Source organism: Pezoporus flaviventris, unplaced genomic scaffold, assembly GCF_033815535.1.
Source record: "Pezoporus flaviventris isolate CSIRO_AGI_PZ_B2104156 unplaced genomic scaffold, CSIRO_AGI_Pfla_v1 ptg000031l, whole genome shotgun sequence".
Lineage (NCBI taxonomy): Eukaryota > Metazoa > Chordata > Aves > Psittaciformes > Psittacidae > Pezoporus > Pezoporus flaviventris.
The window spans coordinates 14,147,466-14,171,423 of record NW_026892579.1 but is presented as its reverse complement, the minus strand read 5'-3'; the positions used below and the strand labels follow the sequence as shown (position 1 = coordinate 14,171,423).

The 23,958-nt window shown below is 37.6% G+C and overlaps 1 protein-coding gene across 5 annotated transcripts in view; it reads left to right on the top strand.

Annotated features, from left to right (window-relative positions):
- Nucleotides 1-23,958, top strand: part of KLHL32 (kelch like family member 32) — a 124,775-nt gene that overhangs the window by 80,731 nt on the left and 20,086 nt on the right. For 3 of the 5 annotated variants that reach the window (XM_061460257.1, XM_061460258.1, XM_061460260.1), the window contains exon 6: nt 5,004-5,219. The exons of 1 other annotated variant lie outside the window; for it this stretch is intronic. In XM_061460257.1, the coding sequence (XP_061316241.1) occupies nt 5,004-5,219 (216 nt within the window). Of the gene's footprint in view, nt 1-5,003; nt 5,220-5,642; nt 5,850-23,958 lie in introns of those variants that run through there. One more of the 5 variants, XM_061460261.1, reaches the window with a different exon arrangement.

The following is a 23,958-nucleotide window of genomic DNA, read 5'->3' as shown; positions in this document are numbered from 1 at the left end:
CCTGTAAATATACCTACAGTCTGCATTGATTTAGTAATAAATGTAAACATGGGTTTATTCACTGCAAAATTCTGACCCAGCTGTTCCACTGTGACCAGGCTTCCACAAAATGTTTTTTTCATGGTTCAACTGGAAGTCCTTGGTATTTAGTGGAGGCAAATTTTGAGTTAGATCTAAAGTATGGGTTTTGAAGGATTTGTGCTTCTGCTTAGTATGAACTATATATGTCTGTATGTGCACGATGTGTTAGTTCTTATGTAAATGTGTGAGGTTTTGCAGAACTGGATCCTTGATATAGAAAGGAAGAGCTAGAACCAACAGAACCAGCTCTCTTTTCTCATAAAATTATGTTGATCCCTTTTGTTGTCAGGGATAAAATTGTCACTACAATTTTTCGTTTGGCACAGTACCTTATCTATTTAGATAGTCTTTGCTATGATTTATGTCAAGGCTCTTTCTGAATGGTGCAGCTGGTTCAGAGTATTTAACATAGAAGAGAACCTGGAAGACCAAGACCCTGTTGTGCTAGGTGCTGCTTAAGGATTTTGAGTAATTGTTTCCCTGTCCCAGAAACCTCACACTCTTTTGCTTTAAAGAGGCTGAACCCCTTTTAGGAAAAGGGGAAATAGTGTCTTCTCTGTTACAGCAGCAGGGCTAGTCATTTAATACCTTGATTTATAATAGTGTTGTAATCTAAATAGGAAGCAGGTGGAGTTACAACTGGGTATGATACTTCAGATATTAATGGCTTGGCTTGGCAGTGGAATTCTAAAGCTGTATATACTATTTCTGTCTTAATTATGCATTCATTAAAAGCTTTTATACCCAACAGAATAAAGTAAATATTGTTTGATCTCTGTAGTGTGCTCCCAGACTGTAGATTTGCACAGCAGGGTCTTGATAATCTGAATAAATTGTATTTCCCCAAGGAGTTTATCTTTCAAATAAGGTCATAAAGAAATGCATTCTTTCCCCTTAGTTCTCCTTGTGCTTTTTCTGCTATTTATAACATGGAGCAGAGGAATAGAGGTTTATTGTAGTCTGCTGTGTACTTGGTTATGATTAACTCTAATTTATCAATCTGTTACATCCTTTTCTGTGGCTTGTGCAAGGCAATTATTCTTTAAAGTACAAATGAATAAGGATAGACTTGGAAGAAATTTAAATACAATGTTTATATCTATTTTTCCTGTTTGTCAGTTTAGCATCTCTCCATATTAAAATGCACCTCTGCATTAAAATATGGACAATGTCACTTCATTTATTTTGAATATTTAATATTGTTATCTTTCAGATTATGCTTGTTCAGAAAATTGATTTTTCTTTTATGGGGATTTTAAACATTAGCTCATTGTTAAATTGGCTTAGCATCCAAAGGTTGATACTACTGAATCAGAAGTCCAGTAGTGTAGAACAATGGATCCTCTTACTTTAGGGAGAGGGGAGGAAGCTGGGGAATGTGGAATAAGTAGCATACCTATAATCAAAGATAGCTTCTCATTTCAGAAGTAGACACTGATAATTTGGCCATTAAATTGTTTTGAGTTTCCTGTGAGACTTTAGAGCTATTTCAGCTGTAAGTTGTAAGATCTGTATATATAAACTTACACATATTTTGGTAGTCTGAATGTGTCTCAGCAGTGTAATGTACATCACTTTAGAAGAGATATGATCACCACCTTAACTCTCTTCATCTCTTAGTGACAGTTCTGCTTGTGTTCATATTTCATCCTTCAGTTCATAAAAAGGAAAAGTGGCATGTATTTAAAAGTTTATAAAAACAAGATTAAAAGTTTCAGTAATTTACATAAGGCTGGTTTGTACTGTATCTTTTTAAAGCAATACAGTACCAGAAGAAAGTTGCGCACAAATTTTAGATTTTGTAGTTGCTCTTTTAACACAGTATAATAAAACCTGTGGAAAACAGAGGCTCTTATTCATGACCATACCTCAATTTCCTATTTAGTGACTTATTTCATTTTTAAACAAGTATTTAAATTCAATTAAGGGTTTAGTTTGACAGTCTATTAAAATCCGACTGAGTCGAAAGTGATTGCTTTGATACTGTCTGATAGATTTTTTGGGTTTTTTTTTGTTTTATTTGGGGGTTTGGGGGGGGGTTGGGTTTTGTTGTTTTTTTTTTTTTCTTACTAACTTACACACTGCAATTTAGTCTGCTGCTCTGAAAGCCATACCATGTATGAAGAGTGTGGTCATCTGATCTGTGATCTACATGTTGCAGTCTCAGTGTGACAGTTTTTCCCTCTAGTATCATCACAGAGACAGTAATGTGTAGCACTATAATTTAGATTCGAATATTGGTATGACAGTCTGATAATTTTCATTTGTAAAAGTTAATGCACTACTTGCTGCTTTGGCTGTGAAATACAAACCTGTAGATCAGCTCTAACCTCACAAAACCAGAAAGGAATGTTTCCGATTACAGGCCGGGACCCGTTTTAACAAAAAATATACCTGTGATATTCACCAAGCAGTAAACCATAATTCCAGCAGGTCAGTAACATGTTATGTTAGGTAAAGCATCAAAAATCACCTGAAGCTTATCTATCAAAATAACTAAACAAATAGACCCCCATAATAAATAAATAAAGACATATAAATAAGCAAGCATCAGAAATATAAATTAAAATAATATTATAAATAAACAGCTAGTGAGAGTTTATTTATCCATCCATAAGTAGATTTTGCCTCTTCCACTGTATGGCAGCTTTCATAAAAAACTTCAGTTAGTATTGATTTGAGGGGATAGGGGTGTTTGGGGGATCCTAAAAAAATGCCCAAACCAAAAATGAAGGCTTACCAGCGTCTTTCAGATATCAGTGAAAATGTAAAGATTTTTCAGGGGAAGACAGCTTTTGTGTGTCAGATTACTGTTTCTCTCTAATGAAGAAATATTTTATTATGCTATCTCCAGTATTGTCCTCTTCTAAAGTCCACCAAAAGCCATCTGTTCTCTTCTACTGCCACTTAGTGGGGTTCAGTCAGGTCTGTGTCTTGGTGGGGCTGTTGATCCTCAGATCACAATAGTTGATTATCTGTTTATTTTTCTCCTCCCCACATGCAGCTGTTGACTACAAATAGCTTGGTAAATATACACTGACCTCTTCTAAGTTACTTTCTGGATGTTTGTCATTCATTTAATTGGGGAGTTCTTTGGAAGGATAGTCTTCCAAACCAGAGACAATAAACCATAGTTATTGCTTGTTACATGCTGTGATATTTACTTCAATTATATTCCCAGGCATTGTTGCCACCATTGCATAGCCATCACAGAAGCAGAGGTGTGAGGTACCATCTTTGATCTACAGATATTAAATCACTGAGCAAGCACACATACTTCTCCCACAAAATTCATTCTTTTTTCTATCTTTCTGCAATTGAGGAAGATTCATCCTTAACTCCTCTATGTAGTGTGGAGAGGACCTGGCTCTGAAATATCTGTGGCTTTTGGGATGATGGCTGTTAGGACTTGGCCTGACAACAAAAGAAATTTCTCTTTGTTCTTTGAAGAAAACAATGTGAACCTTCTATGCAGCAGTTGAAGTAGATAATTAATAGGATTTCTCTTTGGTGTAGAACTCTGCTGGGGAATGTGCACAGACTAGGAGAATGTGTAACAAGCAGGAGCCTCCCCAGGAATTTGATTCACTTTCCTCCAGTAATGACTCCTCTAAGCAGGTGAAAAAAATTCTTTCTCCACTCTCCATTGCATATGCATAAACAGCTCCACAGTCATTGGGACAGCCACCCAATTCACACGTTCAAGATGTAGTCCATAAAACATTCCAAAAAACCCTCTCTTCGCACTTTCCCATCTTCCCTGTTGCTCTGCTCTATCTGCCAGCCGCGCAGCTCATTTGACATTTACAAGATTTCTTGTCAGTTTCATTTGGTGCTGCCATGCCATCCAGCAGAGCAGTGAAAGTGAAATTGACTTAATTTAGTCTGTTTCTCTTTCCTGTTCTAGTCCCTATGTTAACTAACCAGCAAAGTGAAACTGACGAGACTTCTTGTCAGTTTCGCATGTGGAGCTGGTCAAGGAGGAGGAGGCTGATAGGGAGCAATGCGGTAAATTGGAAGATGAAAACCAGGATTGCGGAGGACAGAGGAAGAGAAGTGTGAGCATACAGCAAGATACATACAGAGAAAATGGCTAAACATGCTGAGATGTCCTGGGTGCTACTCCCTAATACCAGAGGAATTCTTGGCCTCTCCCCTGAAAGCAGCAGTATGCTCTAGAACAGTAGTAGTTAGCTGTCCAGACACTGATTTAGAAAGGATGCCAAGATGAAAACATAGCTTGTAAATACAGGTTATCTGCCACCAGGATGGAGAAAAACTTCCTGCCCTGAGTTACTGTAGCTTTTGTCTCTGCAGATTTTCTACTGCTAGACGGAGGGAGAGAAAGTGTACAAAGCCAACATCCACTATAGGTTGATGTCAGTGGTAGGAAAAAAAATGTTTGTTCACTGAAGATAAATTTGTATGTAATAAAATGTAGCTCAGCATCTCATATTTTGGGAGGTTTCATGGAACTAAAAGTCGCATTACACAGTGCTCTGGCTCAATCAAAACTGTAAATAATGAGCAAACAATTGCTCTGTAACAGCCATTGTGGTTAACAAATACTTTTTTTTTTTAATCCAGTTGTTAACTGCTGCAAGCTCTTGTCATACAGTGTAAATCATGCTAGTTGATTATATTATGTACTAATCCATATTTCTTACAGATGCTTTATGCATATATAACCTTGCTATATAAATTAGTACTATTATATATATTTGCATATATATATGTGAACTGGTAACATACATACATTTTAAATGAGGCTGTGCTAATTAATTTCAAGTTATTTTGCCTGCCTTCTCCACAGCTCCAAAAAAATAACCTTTTTTCATTATTTGAGACCTGTGGGGATTTTTCTTCGCTGTTTTGTTTAGGATTTTTTTGTGAGACACATTTTGTTTGCTTCACCCTTTTAGGAATTAAATAGTTTTAATTACTTGGACCTGTATAAGCTTGCAGACCTCTTCAACCTCACTTTGCTGGAGAATGCAGTCGTTGACTTCTTAGTAAAACATCTCTCTGAGCTATTGAAGAGTCATCCGGAAGAAGTCCTGGCACTCCCATACCATCTCCTTCGAGAGGTTTTTAAAAGTGATAGACTCACTTCACTCAGTGAAGAACAAATCTGGCAGGTAAGGATACTGGTGAATAAGCAGAATGCGTGATACTCTATAAACCATAGCAGTAATCTGTTGTTTTGAAACCCTGGAGCAATCTCGAGGGAGAATAAGCACTTGAGCAAAAACTGTGAATAACAACTGAGGGAAATTTTTAAATGAAATTCAAAAAACGTTGTGTTGTGTTAATGCAATTAGTTTGTTTGAAAGATAAATTTGTCTTACTGTTTAACTTGTGTTGCTCAGATATGGCCAGAGATTTTCTTCCAGATCCAAGTTTGTTGGTGAGAAGAGGAAGCTGATGCATGTAACTCAGTTATCATCGCTCCTGGTGCGGCTAGTGCCACAAGTCTGGTGGCAAACTTGTTTCTGTTTTCTCTCCTGTTCACTTCAGACAAATTTAGCTGTGTAACTTCAGTTGTCATTTAAGTTGTTTAGGCCACCACAAGTGACTTTCCTTCAAGCAAATTAGAGAATCACCATGCAGGTTGTTCTGCTCAGAGGTGAGTGGAGGCTTCAGCGGAAGGTTTGCAGCAAGAAGCTGGAGATGGTGATCATTTCCTTTTAAAAAGCTGGATCTAAAAAAGGGCCAGCTTGCTAGCCGTAGAATATTAGTAAAATAAGAGCATTATGTTGTGACCTTTAGCGTGTGTGTGAAACCTAATATGAAAAAATCATGTGACTTGTAAAGAGAAACATAAAAGCTAAACTAAGATCTATCCTTGGAAACTTTCCCACCATATGTCTGTACAAATTGCAATTCATGATATAATGAAAGGACATCAGTATAATGTTGGTATTTCAAGGTAGAATGTAACCTGCTTGAAAGAAACCTGTGATTTCTTTCTAGGAACTGGGTTACATTGGTCTAACCAAGAAGACTGCTGTATATTTGAATCCCTGATTTCATTTATACGCCACCTTTCTTTCAAAGTGTAAAACGTGCTCATCTGGTGGACTTGAAGCAGTTCAGTTCAGAATTTCAAGTTCAGTTCAGGAAGTGGGGCACTTCATGTTCTTTGGATGGATAATGTCATGCGGGAGCAAAATATTTATTCTTAAAAAACCAAAAACGTAAAGTTAAGCTCTTCAAACCACAAAGACAGTATGCAGATGTAACTTAACCCTGCAGTCTGGTGACTGGCATATTTGCTCTCAAAACGTTGAGGTTTTAGATTATGGTGTTTTTTACAAAGATTATATTTTCTGCAACTACTAATGTAAGTTTACACACTTTCATGGCTCTATTCTCTGGAGGATGTCTGTGCAACAGAACCTGCAGGACACTAACCGTGATGGTGGATTTGGTTTGGGTTTTTCAGGCACAATGCTTTGGAGTCCTAGTTCATTTCCCTTTATCAGGAAAGGTTTTGATGTACAAGTTCCCATGTGGGACATGGCTGATTGACCAGTTGGGGTTTATCATAATTTCTCTGCAGAGTCACTGAGATCTCCTAGCTACATGTTTGGGTATACTTTTGCCAGTAAAGTTGCTGCAGAAAGAGATACAAGGATAACCTAAGGCCAGCTCAGTAATGAGCAAGCCTATCCAGAGTAATATTGTCTCTGTAACCTGCTGAAACTGTTTGGAAAGTAAGAGTTTTCACAACTTGTGTCATTGCCTTGTCCTGCCGGAAGAACTCAGAAATAATTTTCTTAATTGTGTGCACTCCAGTCAATGAACACTTCATGAGGCAAATATGATAAATCTTCTGTTCCTGTTTCAGGGTCATACAGAGGAGAGATACTTGTAGGTAATGTGCTGCTTTCCGAGTGTCAACAAACTCTCCACACTGTCCATTTAAGTGTTATCATAATTGCCTCTCTAAAGGTTACTAATGCTGTTCCAAAAATTGTTTTCAACTAGTTTTCTGCTGCAGGCAAAAACTATGTGTGTCTTTTTAATTCTGTCTGTACAAGCAGGAATAAATGTATATTTATAAATATTACAGGTCCTCAGAATGAATTAAAAGACGCACATAAATATTTACCAATTTAGACATTCAGAAGGCAATAAGAAACTGTTTTTTTCTGGCTTTATCTTTGTAAATGAGTAATTCCCTCGTAGTCAACCCAATAGAAGAAAATCAAATCAGACCAGCTATATTGCCTCAAGTGTAGTTAAGTTCATCATTTTTACTAAGGTTATAGTGGTAATGCAGTATACCATGGAAGAATCTAATATTCAGCCCAGGGTGAAGATTGGGTATGCCAGAGGATTAGTGTCAGGGTGCTTTATAGAAGTGAAACTTGATGGACAGGCTGGAGACAGATCTACAGAATCTCATTAAATTGCTGAATTGTTCATTACTGAGCACTCTCACTGTAATAAAGTGCTCATTGACTTTGACAAATCCCCATCCCATGTCTTAAGGAAGAACAGCGAAGCAAATGGTGTTGGGAAAGCTGGAGGAAATTGGCACAAAGTGGGGCAGATAATAGAAGAGCTGATGAGGGGATGCTACCATTTGATTTGTCTGTTGTACCTGTAACTAGTGTGGCGTGTGGCTTCCTGCACACACACCTGTGCATGTTATGATTATATGAATTCAGTGTGTCCCTGAGGCACCTTTGCTAGTAGGGCCCCCATGAAGCCCTAAGCACAAATTAAAGCTTCCCTCAGAGAAGCTGGAAAGGGTGCTGCTGTCTGCAGAGCACAGGTATTTTCATTAGTTTAAATTCCTAGTGTCTACTGGGTGATTTGATCCTAATGCACAGAAAGATTAAGACAGTTATTTTAATGTATCAAAATATGGACACAGTGATGCTTGAATGTGGTTTAAACTGAAGTGACCGAAGCTCATATCTGGTACGTTCTGTGTTAGACCAATTCACAGCTGCCCAATTTTAGTGAATAAAATGAAACATGACCTCGCAAAAACCAAGCTTGAGAAAGTTAAACAGGAATATTAATGGCAGTAGACTAGGAAATGGATTAATTTAGAATACTACAATAGACTACAATATACTACAACAATATACTACAATATACTATTCTACTAACGTAGAATGCTACAATATACTACAATATACTACTACAAAATACTACAGTAATTCCTTTGGATTCATTAAGAAAGTTGGAGGAAAAAAAAGCAAATTCTTTTGTATTTTTGCTCTTCATCATGATCTGTGCAGCATGCTTTGTTTTACCACAGGAAGCGGTCATGACAAAACCATAAATGTCTAGTTTATCATGAAGTGAAAAGTGAGTCTTTTCTAATTGGCCATTACTAGAAAGGCTCATTGGCTCTACTTTAAGGAAGCAGATGAATTCCTTCCCTTGATAATTGAAAAAGTAGCCAACCCTCTAAGATAAAACATGTTCTCAGAAATCTAGCAGTAGAGGGTTCTTGTAAGAACCTTAGCAAGTAGAAAGCAAGACAAAGATTTAAGTGAAAAACTGATGTTAGCCTTAGTTGTAATAGTTATGTCTTATCATGTTTGTTATTAAAAACTTCAGCATCATGAGGCTTAAATAGTCATATTTCAAGGATCATCATAATAGTTACGGATAGAAATATCTACTGGATCATTCTGTCTCCCAGCTGTACATTGATCAAATGCTACTCTATTAAATAGTGCACTTGATACGCAATGAGCTCTCGAATCATATTTGGCAAAAAAATCTTAACATGAGATCAGTATAGACTAGTTTCTTCCTTCTCTGCTACTGGTTATGTAAGTGTTTAAAGGATTGATCAATTTTAGTATTTGCTAATACATCTCCTAAAATTAAGGTTTTCTTGGTGGCGTTTTGTGGTGTTTCTTTTTTTACTTTGCCACATAATTCAGTTTCTTTGTAATCAACTGATAAGCAAGCAGTCTAAGAAAAATTGGTTGATAAATCTGCATAAGTAGTTTATTATTCAGCCAGAAATTATGCAACTATATTGTGTCTTTTCCAGGGCTAAGCTCCCAAGATATTCCAGCCCTGTTCACTTCCTTTTGTGCGGCTTGTGAACTTGTGTTTATAAAGTAGATATACCACATATAAGAGAGTCACCCTAGTTATTTCTTTTGTTACCGTGGATGTGACATGCAAAATCAGACTTGGATCTCTGTATAATAAAAACATCTTTGCTTGAATAAATAGACAAATAAGACGGGAAGACTAGTGTTACAAATTGATATGAGTTTCTAAAGATTTATTTAATAAAAATAATACATGTATAAATTCAAGTTATTAGAGTCCTGTTTACCCTTTTCTAAGAGAGAATAAAGTGCCCCATTTTCAACTGCCTTTGCTTATTTTATTTGAGCTCCATTTTGAATCTCTTGGTGGCCTTTGTGGAGGACCAAAATTATTCTCCAACAGAAATCCCGCAGGGTTCATTACTATAAGGCTCATCACTATAGGAAATAGTGCAGCATATACATTATAGCAGGCTGTAACAATGGAACAGTTCTCTGCTGAAGGCAGGCCCACAGACATGTTCCATATGTCTCCAGTGATGCCCACATTTTCCTATGCAGCACAGCAATTTCTAAAGTGGGTTGTCATGTTCCGATACAAGCTTGCCATTCCTTCAGTGCAGGACTTGATTTTGTTGTTTTTTTTGCTACAGAGCAATTTTTAATATGGAGAGAGCAAAATTCATGTTTCTCAGGGGTATATGTATGTTTTGATGAAATGTGGACTGTGTGCCTTGCTAAACGTGAACTTAAGTTTTACTGCAAAACAAATAATGACATAAAATAGTATGTGAAGTAAAAGCATCTTGGTAATCAACGATGTATTTAAACAATATATTCGCCTTTCACTGTTCAAGAAATAAGCATAAGTACTGTCTTGGGCAATAACTGATACCCTGTCTGGTGGTCTAATGCTTGTCCCTAATGAGTATGTACCCTAAGTAGAAAACTACCATGTTAAAATATGGCTGTCAGCCTCTCATCAGGAGAGGCATGGGAGGGGAAAAAATGAGTTTGATCATATCAAGGCTGAGGTGAGTTGGTGAGGCTATATGGGAAAATTAGCATGTTGCCTGTGCATTTTTTGCTGTGTTTTCACCCCTTTTTTTCGTACCCTTTTCATGAGCAGTCTGCATAAAGTGCCAGAGAGCCACCCTCGAATCCCAGTATCCACTGTGCTGGATTGGTGATGGTTACACTGTGTATCGTGACTAGCTGCGAGCTAGATTATATAGTTCTGCTCAAATAAAAAAAGTGTGAAAACAACCTATGATAGAATGTAGGTTTCCTTTTTCTAAGGCTAATCCTCATAATCGCAGGTATCTCATCTGGATCGACTGTATGCAATGGTAATAGTCTTCACAGCCTTTCCAGACTATTTGTGTGGGATTCATTTTTATAAACATGGGCATGTGGGGTATTTTTGGGAGGACATGCATTATATATAGGGGAGGCTGGCAGTTGTGGCACAGGATCTGCAAGGAGATCAGTGTGCACTGGAGCTGCAGACTAGACAGGGCTCATGCAGGCTACAGTGGATTGAGGCAGTGGATGTAGGCAGCTGAACCTGACATTCTGCTCTACTGATGTGCTCAGGTCACACACATTTTTTCTGATACAATTTCCACATCATTTGTAATAATAATGACATTTTGGCTTACAGTGAAAATGAATGCTGCCTCTGTTGGCACTGTCCCTTTGCTTTATGAAACACCTTCCTCCTTTGTCTGCCTTAATGTAAACCTAATGGGCTCTTAATCTTGTCCTTTACAGTAAAGTTTTGGGAACTTTATATATGCTTTTGTTCTGAACTTTTGAAAGTTTCTGCCTGTTACTTCTTGAATGTTAGCTAATCTTGTTACTGTTATTTATCAAGTATAATAGTATAGAAAGTGATTTTCTATATTAAAGCTAGGTTTATGTTAGGAGCAACTGTGTGTTCTTAAAATTTTCTTTTTGATACATGCCAGTTCCAATCAGAAAACTTGATTATTTTGCTGGTGTTGCTTTGAGCAATAGAGAATTACTGGAGGGCATTACTTTTGCCTCGGTGTCCTACAGTAATATTGCTTTACCTTGTTTATCCCAGATTAACTTCTGAACTGCACAGAGTATCCCACTAGTGTTTAGGAAGGCTGCTGTGCCCACAGATCATGAATTTAGGTCACTTCTGCAGCTAAGCAATAGATGTATGTTTTGATTTAGAAAGCCAAAGAAGCGCACCAACATGTGCACGCAGCAAGACCGCTTCTATGATACTGCATTCTGCATTTGAATTAGTCTGTTATGGTGGGGTCTGCATTGACTGTTATGCTCTTTGTGGCGCTGATCTATTGGAGATTAACTGAAGTATAATTATATTAATACACAGGTGTGTGGTTACACAAAAGTAAATTGCTCAGGCTGTTGTGAAAGCCTTTCCTTATTTGAAATATACTTCCATTTTCAACTTAAAGAACAACATAAATGAAATCTAAAACCTACAGATACGATGGATGATCAAACGAGGTGGTCTGTTGTTACTGTCTTAATGTCTCCCATTCAGAGATAGCAATGTTAGTAACCTCTACTCATTCAAAATCTAAGTAAAGCTGTTTAACACTGTTTCTGATGGACTTAAGTTTGTGGAAAATGATAGAAAATTAGAAGCTCTTTTGAGAATTCCCAGCTCTGTATTTCAACAAGTTTTTCTTTGGGAGCTGGTAGCATTACTCTATTTGTAACTATGGAGACAAAGAAGATGAAGAAAGAAAACTGAATTCCAGGTTGTCTAAACCCCTATAATTTATCTATCAATATGCTAAGATATCTAGAATCCAATTTTGGGGTTAAGTACCTAAATCAAATGTGTAAAGTTAGATGAAGTAAATTTGTGTTTGTATGTCTAGATCTGCTCTTAAATGGGTTAGTTCTGTGTAACTCCTGAGATATGACTAGCTGTTGTCCATTGCTGTCACTCCTGTCCTGAAACCAGGACACCTGTGGCTCCAGAAAGGTGAAGAGGTAAGGAGATGGAAAAGTAGTAACACTCCTGCATGTCATTGCTTATTCCAACAGGGCAGCCCTTGGCAGGTTCCAGATGTGTGAGTGAGCTGCAGAGCTGGGGGATTCCTCGCCTTACGACAAAGGGGTCCTTATACTTCTTTGATCACCTTGGACTCCCTCAGGTCAGGGAGAAACGGAAGAAACTACAACAAATGCATTTGTCAGAAAGATCTTAAGAAACCTCACTGTCAGGTGGCTTCCAAGCTAGAGGTCTGTGTAGGAAAGTAATGACAGATCGAAAGATCAGTCTCTGAAGTGAGAATCTGTGCTGAAAAGCTTTCAAGCTGCTCCTTTAGGGTGGAGCCTGTTTTAACATTTGTGTGAAACCATAGAGGTCTGAATTTCATGAGGTTCACCTTTTAGCAGCTGCAGTTGTTTCAGGTTGCTTCAGATGTTTTAGTCGGTTTAGATAATAAATACATTTGTTTTAATCTTGTCATAGAAAAGCTCATAATTTATAGCATACATTTTGGATATTAAATGCATTTATAAGTGTGCTCTGAGTCTTTAAGTCTCTTTTTAAAATGAATAACATTCTTAGGACAATTAGTTGATTTTGAAAAATTAACTTATCACTTAAAAATTAATGAGTCCTTCATTAATCTGAAGCCCATCATGTGGGGATTAAATCAAAGTCAATACAATTGACATAATTAAGAAAATGTTACTTGATTAAAAGGGAAGCTATTCTGTTCTCAAAAAAGCTGAGTAAGCTTCAGCTAGTGTACTTGCTTGTTCTTTTTGTATTTAAAAAGCAATGGGGAAAAGATACCTGTTTGTGAAAAATCAGCCAAAAGAAGTACCATACTCCTAAAATACATACGTAACTTTGTTGTCCTGCTGTCCTCTGAAGCACGTTCTTCATGGGGTTTGAGAAGGCAGAAGTAAATTGCTGACAGAAAAAGGCCTAGATGTTCCCAGTTAATAGTAGTGGGACCATCCATGCTAAAATGAGGTTCCAGCAGCAGTTCAAAGTTGAAGAATCAGGTTTACTAATGTGTAATGTGGACTTCAGTGGCTAATGTTTGATAACTGGGGGGAGTGAAGTGGCTGGGAGAAAGTAGGGGACACTCGGATAGCTTTTGTCTATGAGAGCAAACACTGTCCTTGTCAGAGGGCTTAGTCTGTTGTAAGTGTTGGTGATATCACTTGTTTTTAAAAAAAACCCCGTAACATAGTAACGTAAAACCACCTAGTAATTTCACTTGTTAAAATTGACCTCAGTGATTTTATAGTAACATGGCATGTTGAGAGCATATGAATACATAAGCCAGCTAAGGAGAGTGTGTACTCTGATGCACGTTTTTGTGTGTGACCTGTGGTATTAATGACATACAAGTCCTGTATAGCTGTTGTCAAGATTATTATAGAAAATGATACATTATTATGTGATTTGTTGGATTTGCCTATTAAATCCATAGAAAATTATACCCTAACAATAAGGAAGAAAGGAATAGGAATCTTTCTACATTCAAGAAACATTTAGACTAATTTCCACATGGCTGAATTGCATTTTTATAGAATTTTGTGCCTATTTCATTCTGTAACAATTTTTACTGATGAAAGCTTTTAGATTCTCTGTCTCCATAGAGAGCCACTCCTAAAATATATTTCAGGGGGAAAAATAACAAGTGAGGAATAGCAATAAAAATTATGTGTATCGGATGGTGAAAGATTGTCATTTCCACTTATAATTATGTACCAGCAAGTTATTTTAATGTGGCTATGTAAAGTTTCAGTGCATTTGATGTCAGCCTGAATGTTTCCTCTAAAAATGAAAATGAGCAATTCTCGATTTTTAAGTGATGGCTGCTGTGGAAGGAAGGGGGGAGTGTCTCTTCTTCCACCTCCCATGTGCTTTGTCCTCACCCTGTTTGAGAAAAGAGAAATGCCATCATAAACTTTGATCTCCTTAAATGGGAATCAAGTCACAGTTGGGAGCCCTAGTTAGAGAGCGGTGTTTATGAAGAGATAAGCTTCTTTTCATTGCAACTTCAGAAAAACATAGCAGAGATAAAGCACATGGCAGTGTCGGTTTGACCATCATGACAAATGATGGAGGGCCTGAACTTGAGCATTTTGTGATGCGTTAGAAAATGGATGGCAAGAAGTTGTTACCTTGGAGCTTCTTGCCCTTTGATCCAGTTATTAAAAACAATCATATATATTAGGCTCTGTAGGTTTTAGGAACCAAGAAGCTATGTTTTAGGAATGTTTATGATTCAGACTCTTGCTTCCTGTTTCTAACTGTCTATGGCTGAATCTGTTTGAAAGGAAAAAGTGAGGTTCTGTGTCTGGGTGCCATAGTTTTGTTTTGGTTTTACTGCTTTGCTTTGGATAGGTTGTCACCCTCCACACTCCTTTCTGATGATCTTGTTAAAACAAAATTTACCTTGATTGCAGGAGCAAGTAGAGCCTTTCCAGTGTGAGCAATCCCAGCTCATTTATTTTACTTGTGCACACTCCCAGGTGTGATAGTTATTCCAGTGCATAGGAAAATAGTGGTTGTCAGTAGTGGGGTAGCTGTAAAGTGTGTTGCAACACGGAACACACATAGCTCATAAAAGTTTTAAACACTCAGTTGTACATATGGAGTGTCATTCCTAGGGATTGTACTGGGCCTTGATCGTTCTTTCCATCACAGCAGAATGAGGTGTAAAAAAGCACATCTGTAGATCTGCCTTTGTAGAGGAAACTACTGCATTTTTTGAGGACTTGATCATGTAAGAATGCATTTCTCTTGAAGCATAGTGCAGGATAGTTTGGTCTTTGCTGCCCCAATCAGATTAAGGAAAAACACAGCCTACATAGCGATGTACTTTTCAGCTGCAAAGGTATCTCAAATACTTTTGTCAGGTGATATTTAGGGATCTGTTTTGTCCTCAGTTTCAGATACTTGCATCTCACTAGGCTTCAGTCTGTGGCATGCAGCACAGAAATCTCCAGGATTTTGGTAGCTGAGTAAAGAGACTCTGTTGTGGACAGCTTGAGGGAACAAAAGATCCTGTTTGTGTCAGCTGTACCATTGCTGTCTTTTGTCATATCCCTTAATTTTTCTCTCTCTTAATTCCCATGTTGGGAAAATGGTTGAAATGTACACTTTTCTGGGAGAAGCTCAACTTTTACTGCTTATAAATTGCTTTGAGATACTTGGAAGGAAAGCGCTGTATAATTTTGAAGTTCAGATTCCTCAGAAGGTGTAAAATGGCAAACTTCCATGAGCTGTGATAATTTACAACAGCTGAGAGTTTACCTTCTGTCCCTACCTTACTTCACTTAGAGCTTGAGTAGATTAAAAGTTGAAGTTTTCCATTATAGTAACTCTTTGCTTTAATATAGTATGATTCGTTACCATATAAAATGGTATATATTAATGTAATTAAGCTAGCCTTTTGTAAAGCTGTTTTTTGATCATACTTAAGTTATTGCAAGTCTAAAAAGCTGAAATATTTTAATTGAGGTTAGTCAATGTCTTCTAGGTAGATTTGTGTCTAGTCTAATTTCCAGTAAATATAAGAAACAGTAAAATAAATGCATTGGATAAAGTGTGTAAAAGGAGTTAATACGGTTTTGAAAAGTGTACATTCTGTTCTTATGATAAAACTGATATTTGCTGTGTGTTTCACAGGAAACACCTACATAAAAAATGAAACTAATACTGTCTGACAACCTTTTTGATAAAATAGTGTCCCTTTTGGGAAGGCCAGTGTCATTATGTGGCACCAGGGAGCAAGGAAGCTTGCAGAAAAGCACTGGACTGAGAATGCAATGGACTATATTTGGTTGGTGGAGAGTTTGTCTTTGGGATGAAGAATGGTTCCCTTCCTCACAAGGATGCTGTGTGGAAACATTTATTAAAAATTTCTGAGATGGAAATACAGCTATTAAAACTGTTCCTAATAGAGCTGTTTAATTATGACAAGGAAATCTGCCAAAGACATGTAGGCTCCTTGTACCTGTTGAAGACCTGTGAAGACTGTGTCTAGCACTGAAGATTGTGCTAGACAGTATCTTTGTCTAGCATCCCTGTGAGGAAATCGGGGAAGTGGTGATTGATGCTTTATGGCTTAAATGCTTTAAGAAGATAGATCTTACCAGCACGTGAGAAAAATTCAGGAGCATTTTTAATACATTTTGAATCACTTTAATGCCATTAATTTTGATAAATATTTGCTATTAATACAGCTGCATTATGTACCTCTATTTTAATCACAGTATAGTATCATGAAATGCATCATTTGTGCTGCTAGGCAGACTTGGGCCAACAGCTCTCTGCTTGGTGAAGGTTATTCAGTGCTGGAAGATCAATGGAATGTGGCTTACAGACTGCAGGGCTGGTTTTCTGAAAGTTGGAAGTTGTTGGCTTGACATCATGTGGATCCCAAAACAGCAAAACTCCCAGCCAAGAGTTTTTCTTTACCAGACCAAGAACTTCCTAAAGTAGTACTCTGGACAAATCCACTGCAACTTCTGCAGAGACTAAAAGGAGATCAGAGGACACACTCTTTCATTCTTCAGATCTAATGGACCTTGGGGTTCTCTAATCTTCCTTTTGGGCCATGTATTTCCTGAAGTCATAACTCATTTATACTTGACTTCCCTCTCTGTTACCTGAGCCTATTGTCTGATCCCTCTGTCTTCCAAACCCTGTCCATCTGTGAAGCTGTGGGTCTGTGACAGGATGCCAGTGATTATGGTTGGGTCTATTTTATCTTTCCTTGCTTTCCTCAGAGGTACAAAGAGGTTCTTTTGATTTACTTCACCTTCTGTACAGTGTTGTCATGAGGATGGTAAGCCATGTGCCTGGAATTGGGTGAGGATGGGAAGCCATGTGCCTGGAACTGGGTGAGGCTGGGAGGAGAAGCGAACTGTAGCTGAGGAAATGCAGGAAACTTGAATCTTCCATTCTTTCCAAATGTCTAAGCAATCCGCAACTTTTCTTCTCCTCCCCCCTTGTTAATTTGTGAGGCACTCTGATTCTGTGCTGATGAGTATGGTAAGAAACACCTAGTGAGATCGATTAATTTCCCATCCTTTAAAAAGTGGGAATGAACAGCCCACCAGAAAACTAAATATTGATGCTGTCAGTGGCATGATAATTGGTCTCTGCTTTCATCTCCAGACAATCCCTTGCTTGGATTCCATTACTCATTCTAAGAGGGAAAAGGTTATTAATGCACTGTTCTTTAATTTTTTTCTTGTGTGTGTGCGAGAGAGAGAGCAGTAACACAATAAATACATTGGGTAAGAGACAACATTTGCAAGAGATCCTTGCCCAATTTTTTTGAATCTTATCATGAAGAATGTGAGCCGTGACAAATTGTTCTGCTAATCAAACAGTACTGAAAGGTTAGGTCATTGGAAGTCTTTAGTCATTTTGTGCTTTTCAAAAGTGAATTTGTTAAAATTATGCCGAATACCCACTTAAGCCTGGGTTGAAAACCCTACCTGTGTTTTATAACTCTGCACTGTCAGAACTCATAATAAGTCAAACATTCTTTCAGAGGTACTCATAAGGGAGAAAAAACCCTGTAAATTTAAGAGTAATTTCAGATTGTAAATGAAAAAGAGAGGCACGACTGTTCATTTGCACCAATCATGCCTTCCTTTCATCTGCTCTGATTAGGCCTGGTGCCGTTTCATCAAACTACTCCATCACTGAGCTGTCACTCCAGTAGTCTGTTGATTGAAAACAATCAGGGCTCTGATGGCACAATTATTCTGACCCTTTAACTAGAGGCTGCTGTGATAATGAAAGGTTGATTATGATAGTTTGTGCCTCTTTCAGTTTGCCAAGAAGGTTAATTTGGGCATCAGACGGATGTTTAATGGGCGTTTGCTGGCTACACTGAGGTAAATGAGAACGTGCAGTCTTCGATATTGCACGGATATAGTTTGGCTGTCAATCATTGTCATTTTGAGTTTGTGCCTCACAGTCTGGAAATCACATTTTATTTTTTCCTTGGGATTTAATTTATTCTGTGCCCTGAGGAAGTTCTTTCACTCTGTGACCTTCACAGTAGCTTTCTCTGTCTCTTTTCCCTTCCCTCAAATGGAGCCCAAAGGCATAATACATCTAGAGGAACATTTTTCTTTCATTTTTCACATTAAAAAAAAAAAAAAAGGAAATCTAAAAATCCCTGTTTATCAACTCACCCTGAACAGAGCAAATGTTTTAATTCTGATTGTAAAATCAGAATGTGCAAATGAAAGCGTGCCTGCTTCCTAACACAGTGCCATAGAGGGGGCTGCTTATGTAGACACACATTTGTAAAACTGACAAACAGGTAATTTTAAAATGTCTCTGTGTAAAGAGGGTGGGGGATGGCAGAGCTTTATTTTCACAGGCTACACACGTATGCCTCAGCTCGGTGCCTTGTAAATATGGTCTCAGTCACTGTACTACAACTTTTTGAATTGAAAAGTCTCTCTTCAGGGTTCAGGGGCAAAAGGTATTTCATTGCTGATTCAGAGATTATTAATATTTACTGTGTTCAGATTGAGAGAATCCTATGCATAATTTTGTAGTTGTTTGGCTCAAGGTGCAAAAGAAATGCAAATACCTTATAATTTTGATAGTTCTACATGCAGCTCATTACAGTCTTATTTTTATGCACATTTTTAATTCAAAATAAAAGAAAAAGATTTCCATCTTTAAGGCTCTCCTGCATCTAGGCTTGAGCCACTTATTTTCCATGCTGTCCACAACTGTAAAGTAGTATCTGATTGATTCAATTGCAAGGAGATTGTGCTATATGGTTACTTACTAACTTCTAAAAATGTTCATGTGCAACTCATGGCTTTGAAAAAGTGTGTGTGTGGTTGGTTGGTTGGTTTGTTGTTTTTTTTTCCCAGCAACGATTCTTCACCCATATGTTTTTATTCTTAAATGGGTGATAGAGACCAACTAGGTCCACTTTACTTAAAATGTCCTTTGTAGTCTCTGAAGAGACAGAGGAGGACTAAGACCTTTCAGAGATCCAAATTCAGGCCCTTTGTAAAACTGCATTCATTTTGAGGAGGTGGAAGATCCTCCATAGCCTTCAGTGGGCTTTGGTTTAGAGCTTTAGTAAATGTCCTGGTTTATCCATAGATTCTGCTCCTGGACTTGAGATTTGAAGAGCCAGATGGTACTGCCAATAGCCAGCTGAGAGTGACAGCAGTTTTGTGGCAAGACATTCCAGTCTGGAACACCTAAGGCTTGCTGAGTTAGATAAAATTCAGCTAAAGTTGAAATCGTGTATGAGTTTAGCTCCAAAATACATATTTCTAGTGTTCATATACTGAACTAGTTAAGTCTAGGTTTTGCTTTTTGAAGTTTCCTTAGTGCCTTAGATTGCTGTAGCTATCGTGTAGCTTTCATGACTCTTTGGCTTATTTATCAACAGGAGCAGTTCTATAGCATTTTCCAGTATGCTATACATATATACAAAGATATTAATTTGATTTTTTTTTTCTGAAATGTTTTTGCTTATGTTAAGCACAGAAGGACTGCTCAGGTGAGATTTGTGTTGAAAAATGTTCTTTCTCTTTCCCTAGTATATATATCATCATCAGATCGTCATGCAGAAATCAGACAATACGTGTTGAATATATCTGATCTCAGTCCAGGAAAATGCATTCCTCCACTTGTGTTTCCATATTTAGAATTGTCTTTTCTCCTAGAATGAGACTCTTCACTATGTTACTCTATTTAATATTTCCATTTGCTTTAATGAAACTGTGAATTCATTGTTGTGAAACTTTATAAAAATTAATGTTTCCTTTTCCTTGTTGTTGCTAAAAAAAACCAAACTCAAAACCCCTCATTTTTCCCCCTACTGTCAGTTTTTGGCTTCATTTCAGTTATTGGGGACCTTAGATGGTATAAACTAGAGTAGTTCCTTTGCAGTCTGTGAGGCTACAGCATGAATACATCAACAGAAGAGCAGACCAAGATAACTTCACTGGAGTTCCCATGACCCTTGCCTCTCACAGAGCTCAGGCTTAGAGAAGCATTTTGTCTCAAAGCACTGTGGACAGAAACTTTCCCTGCCACTGAGTTTATGACTTAAAGCAGTTTCCAAGCAAACCTGGGTCTAAATGAGTATGTAAAGCTTTTTGCACTCACAAAGTAGCTTGGCTTTTCTGGTTAGCAAACTTGCTGTGATGTAAAGTGAAGATCTGGTACATTTCCTGGCAAAGTGGCATGAGAAGGATTGCAGGGGGATGCTGAATGGGCAAGATACAGGCATGCTGGGCTCTCTTGGTACCTGGGATAGCTAGCAGCCCAAAAGATCAGGTAACTACTTACTGCACGACTTATCTTCAAAAGGAGTGAAACTCTTAATTCAGCTTTAATCTGTGTCCTCTCTGGCTGTGGCATGTGTGTGATACATGCATCATTAACAGCAGGGAGGAAGGCTCATGTTCCGAGGCTGTGTGAATTGGACTGTTGAAGTACCCTGCTGGAAGCAGAAGCAGCTGTTGGAAATGCAATGAAATCGCAATCCAACATGCAGGTGTGCTTAGAAGTATGCTCTAACTGTGCCACAATATATTTTTCCATCTGTTTTCTGCTGTTTTGAGAATGTAGTTCGTTGCTAAATCAAGTAATGTAATGTAACCTTGGAGAAGAAAAATCCCTTGGGTTAAGGCTTTAGAGTAAGAGAATTAATCTGATTTGAAAATCCTGTCCTTCTGAGGGTCTACTTTTGTCATTTGCTTAGTTTAGAAGATGAATATGGCAAAATGTATTATTTATTAAAGTTGATATAGGCACTATGCTGTAGCTTCCTATTTTCTCACACTCATACATTAAAATTAATAGAAAAGAAGCTTCTAACAGTTTAAACAGAATTTGCCTATATGGCACCAGGAGTAGGAGTCGTTCCTCATTTTTGTAAATTATTTAGCAGTGATACAAATCTTTAAAACCTCAAAATTGTGGGTGGTCTCTGGTGGTTTGTTGTTTTTTGGTTTGTTTGTTGTTTTTTTGTTGGTTTTTTTTTTTTTGCTTGTTTGTGTTTTAAACACAGTTATGATTTCAAGTACTATTGTTATCTCCTTAGAGAAGCCTGAATGTCTTTTCTTGCAGTGTCGTAAAGTGTATAATGGCTTTGAGTTTATTTTGCCAATACTGATTATAGTTGCTAATCACTACTGCCAGAGAGGCTAAAAAATATATCCTGTAATTAGTGTGTAGATGGGGGTGAATTTGAGGGTTTCTATGTGGACACCAGGTTCCTAAGTCTAGATTAAACAAAAACTGAGTAAAGGTGGTAGAACTTGTGTTGATAAATATACAGGTGTTTGCTGATATGTTACATGAAAGTTTGCAAATCTGCCATATGTTCATGGGTGTTGTATTTCCCTCCTTTATACTGAAAGAAATTTAGAATTGTACTACAGTCTATCAGTGACTATTTTTACTACAAGCAAAAACCTTGAGAACTGAATTTTCATTCTTTTGAACTTCTCCAGCATTGCAGTAGCTGCCAAACCATCCAATGACTAGAATATCACACACAGAGATAACTATATTTTTCCATGCCTCCACAGTGTGAAACACCATGTTCTGCTAGGGAGCACTGTAAAAGTGCGTGTTGCATAACAAATGTAGAAGCCTAAACCTCAGTTTGAGTGTCCCTAAAACCATATGAGCTGTTCCACAGCATTGTGTCATAATTTAGGAGTTGGTCCTGTATTCCATGAATATACATAAAAATACCTACATTTGTAGCTTAAATTCCTAGCCATTATTATTAAAGAATTTCCCCAAATTAATTTATGGCATTTAAAATCAAGTAGCAGTCATTGTTATCAATAGCAAGACAAGGAGATGAAAACATTATAGCTTTTAGCTCTTAAGGCCTTTTCTCTGCCCTGTAGTGCCAAGGATCCGGTGTGGGTCACACGGGGTACTGTTGTCAAACAGTAGCATGAGTTGGGCAGGAGCTTCTAATCACATTGTCATTCCCAGACCTCAGATGTCTCCCTAAGACCTGGTAGAACCTGCCTACTGACAGACCATCCAGGTAATAGTGATTTGGAGGCTTCTTAGCCCCACTTTCTAAATTATTATAGTAAAATGCAGTACTGCACTGCAAACTGGTCTCGGACAGATAGTCTGGTAAGAGCCACTAGCAACCTACACAAAAGACAGCCTGGAATTCACCTTTTCCCTCTGTGTTGCAGCTGCTTGTCAGAAGGGAGAGATGGAACCAGTGTAGACCAAAGATACCTCTAAGTTCAGCATGTAGAGGATTATAATTGTAATTGTAAATTGCAATAAACTTAATTGTGAAAGATTCAAAAGTTTTCATAAATGTGCAGGACAGATGAGTGGGGATGAAATAATGTAGGAAAGGATTGAGAAAGTTTTGGTTCAAGACCGGGAATAGATTGTACATCTTCTATGAGTGCCACCAGAATCACTTTGCACTATCGTTGTCATGGTTTAGAAATTCTGTGATTTTAGAGAAACATTAAGCATTATTGGTTTCAGTGAAACAATTTTACAACTCCAGGAATATTCTCAGTGCAGACCAAACTCAGTATGAACCAAGTTGCTTTTGCCCAACTTCATGGAGCAGAGGAAATGTAATGCAACATCTATCCCTTCTACTGCAGATCATCACACATTCTGTATGCAGAAATGAATGCAGATACTGTGTCTTTTTATGTAGTGTTGCTTGTGCATTTGTATAGTATTTCTTGGGGGGTAGGAGGTAGGACAATAAAGAAAAGAGGAAAGATGAAGTTCTAAGATATTAGCAGGCATTACTGTTGAATTTCCTTCAAAAGCCTTATGGTTATCAAGACCTGGTTTATAGAATCACAGAATCATAGAATCAACTAGATTGGAAAAGACCTTTAAGATCATCAAGTCCAAGCATTACCCCAGGACTGTCAAGTCCACCACTAAACCATATCACTGAGGGTCTCATCTACATAGTTTTTTAACACTTCCAGGACTGGGAAGCTTGTTCCAATACCTGAAATCCCTCTCAGTAAAGAAATTTTTTCTAATATCCAATCTAAATTTTCCTTGGTGCAGCTTGAGTCCATTACCTCTTGTTCTAAAAGAACAAGAGTTTACAAATGTTTACATTGGTGCATGTGTTTAAGAGTCTGTAATACCTTTGAAGAGTCTGTCATTATAGCACAGGTGATATTTCCATGATGCCATTTTATATGTGAATGAAGGCACAAACTATAAGGAAAATAAACTAAGCTGCTGGATGCAGGTGTTGACAGATAAGAACTCAGGTTCTGTAAATTGCTCTCTTTTAATACAGCAACTCACACCTCATTCAGTTGGTATGAATTCATTTAGGGTCTTCATCATGATGAAGGTAGCTGGAATTTCTCTTTGATTTCAAGTGTCTAGTCAATGATGAAAGCTACAGGCTTCTGAAGACTTTGAGGAATGATTCACAGGGCCCAAGGCATGGAGGAGGGAGTTGCCTAAAACCACTTGGTAGGAGACAATTGATCTGGTGGACTTAAAACCTGTGAATATAATGCTCAATGATTTCAAGTCCATAAACACTTTCAAATGTATTTAATTGACACCTTTTTTACTAGCAAGTCTAAACACATATAGTTAATGCACATTTTGAAATTAAATACATTTAACTGTCTGAACTACTGTTGCAATTTTTTATGCCCTCATTCTTTGTTTCACAAGGGTTGAACAGAACAGTGAAGAAAAAGTGTTTCAAATGAATCTTAGAAGGTGGGCTTAGTTTGTTGGCTTCCCTCTGACAGAATACAGAAGTAACGATAGATTTGATGGACTACACATATATGAAAG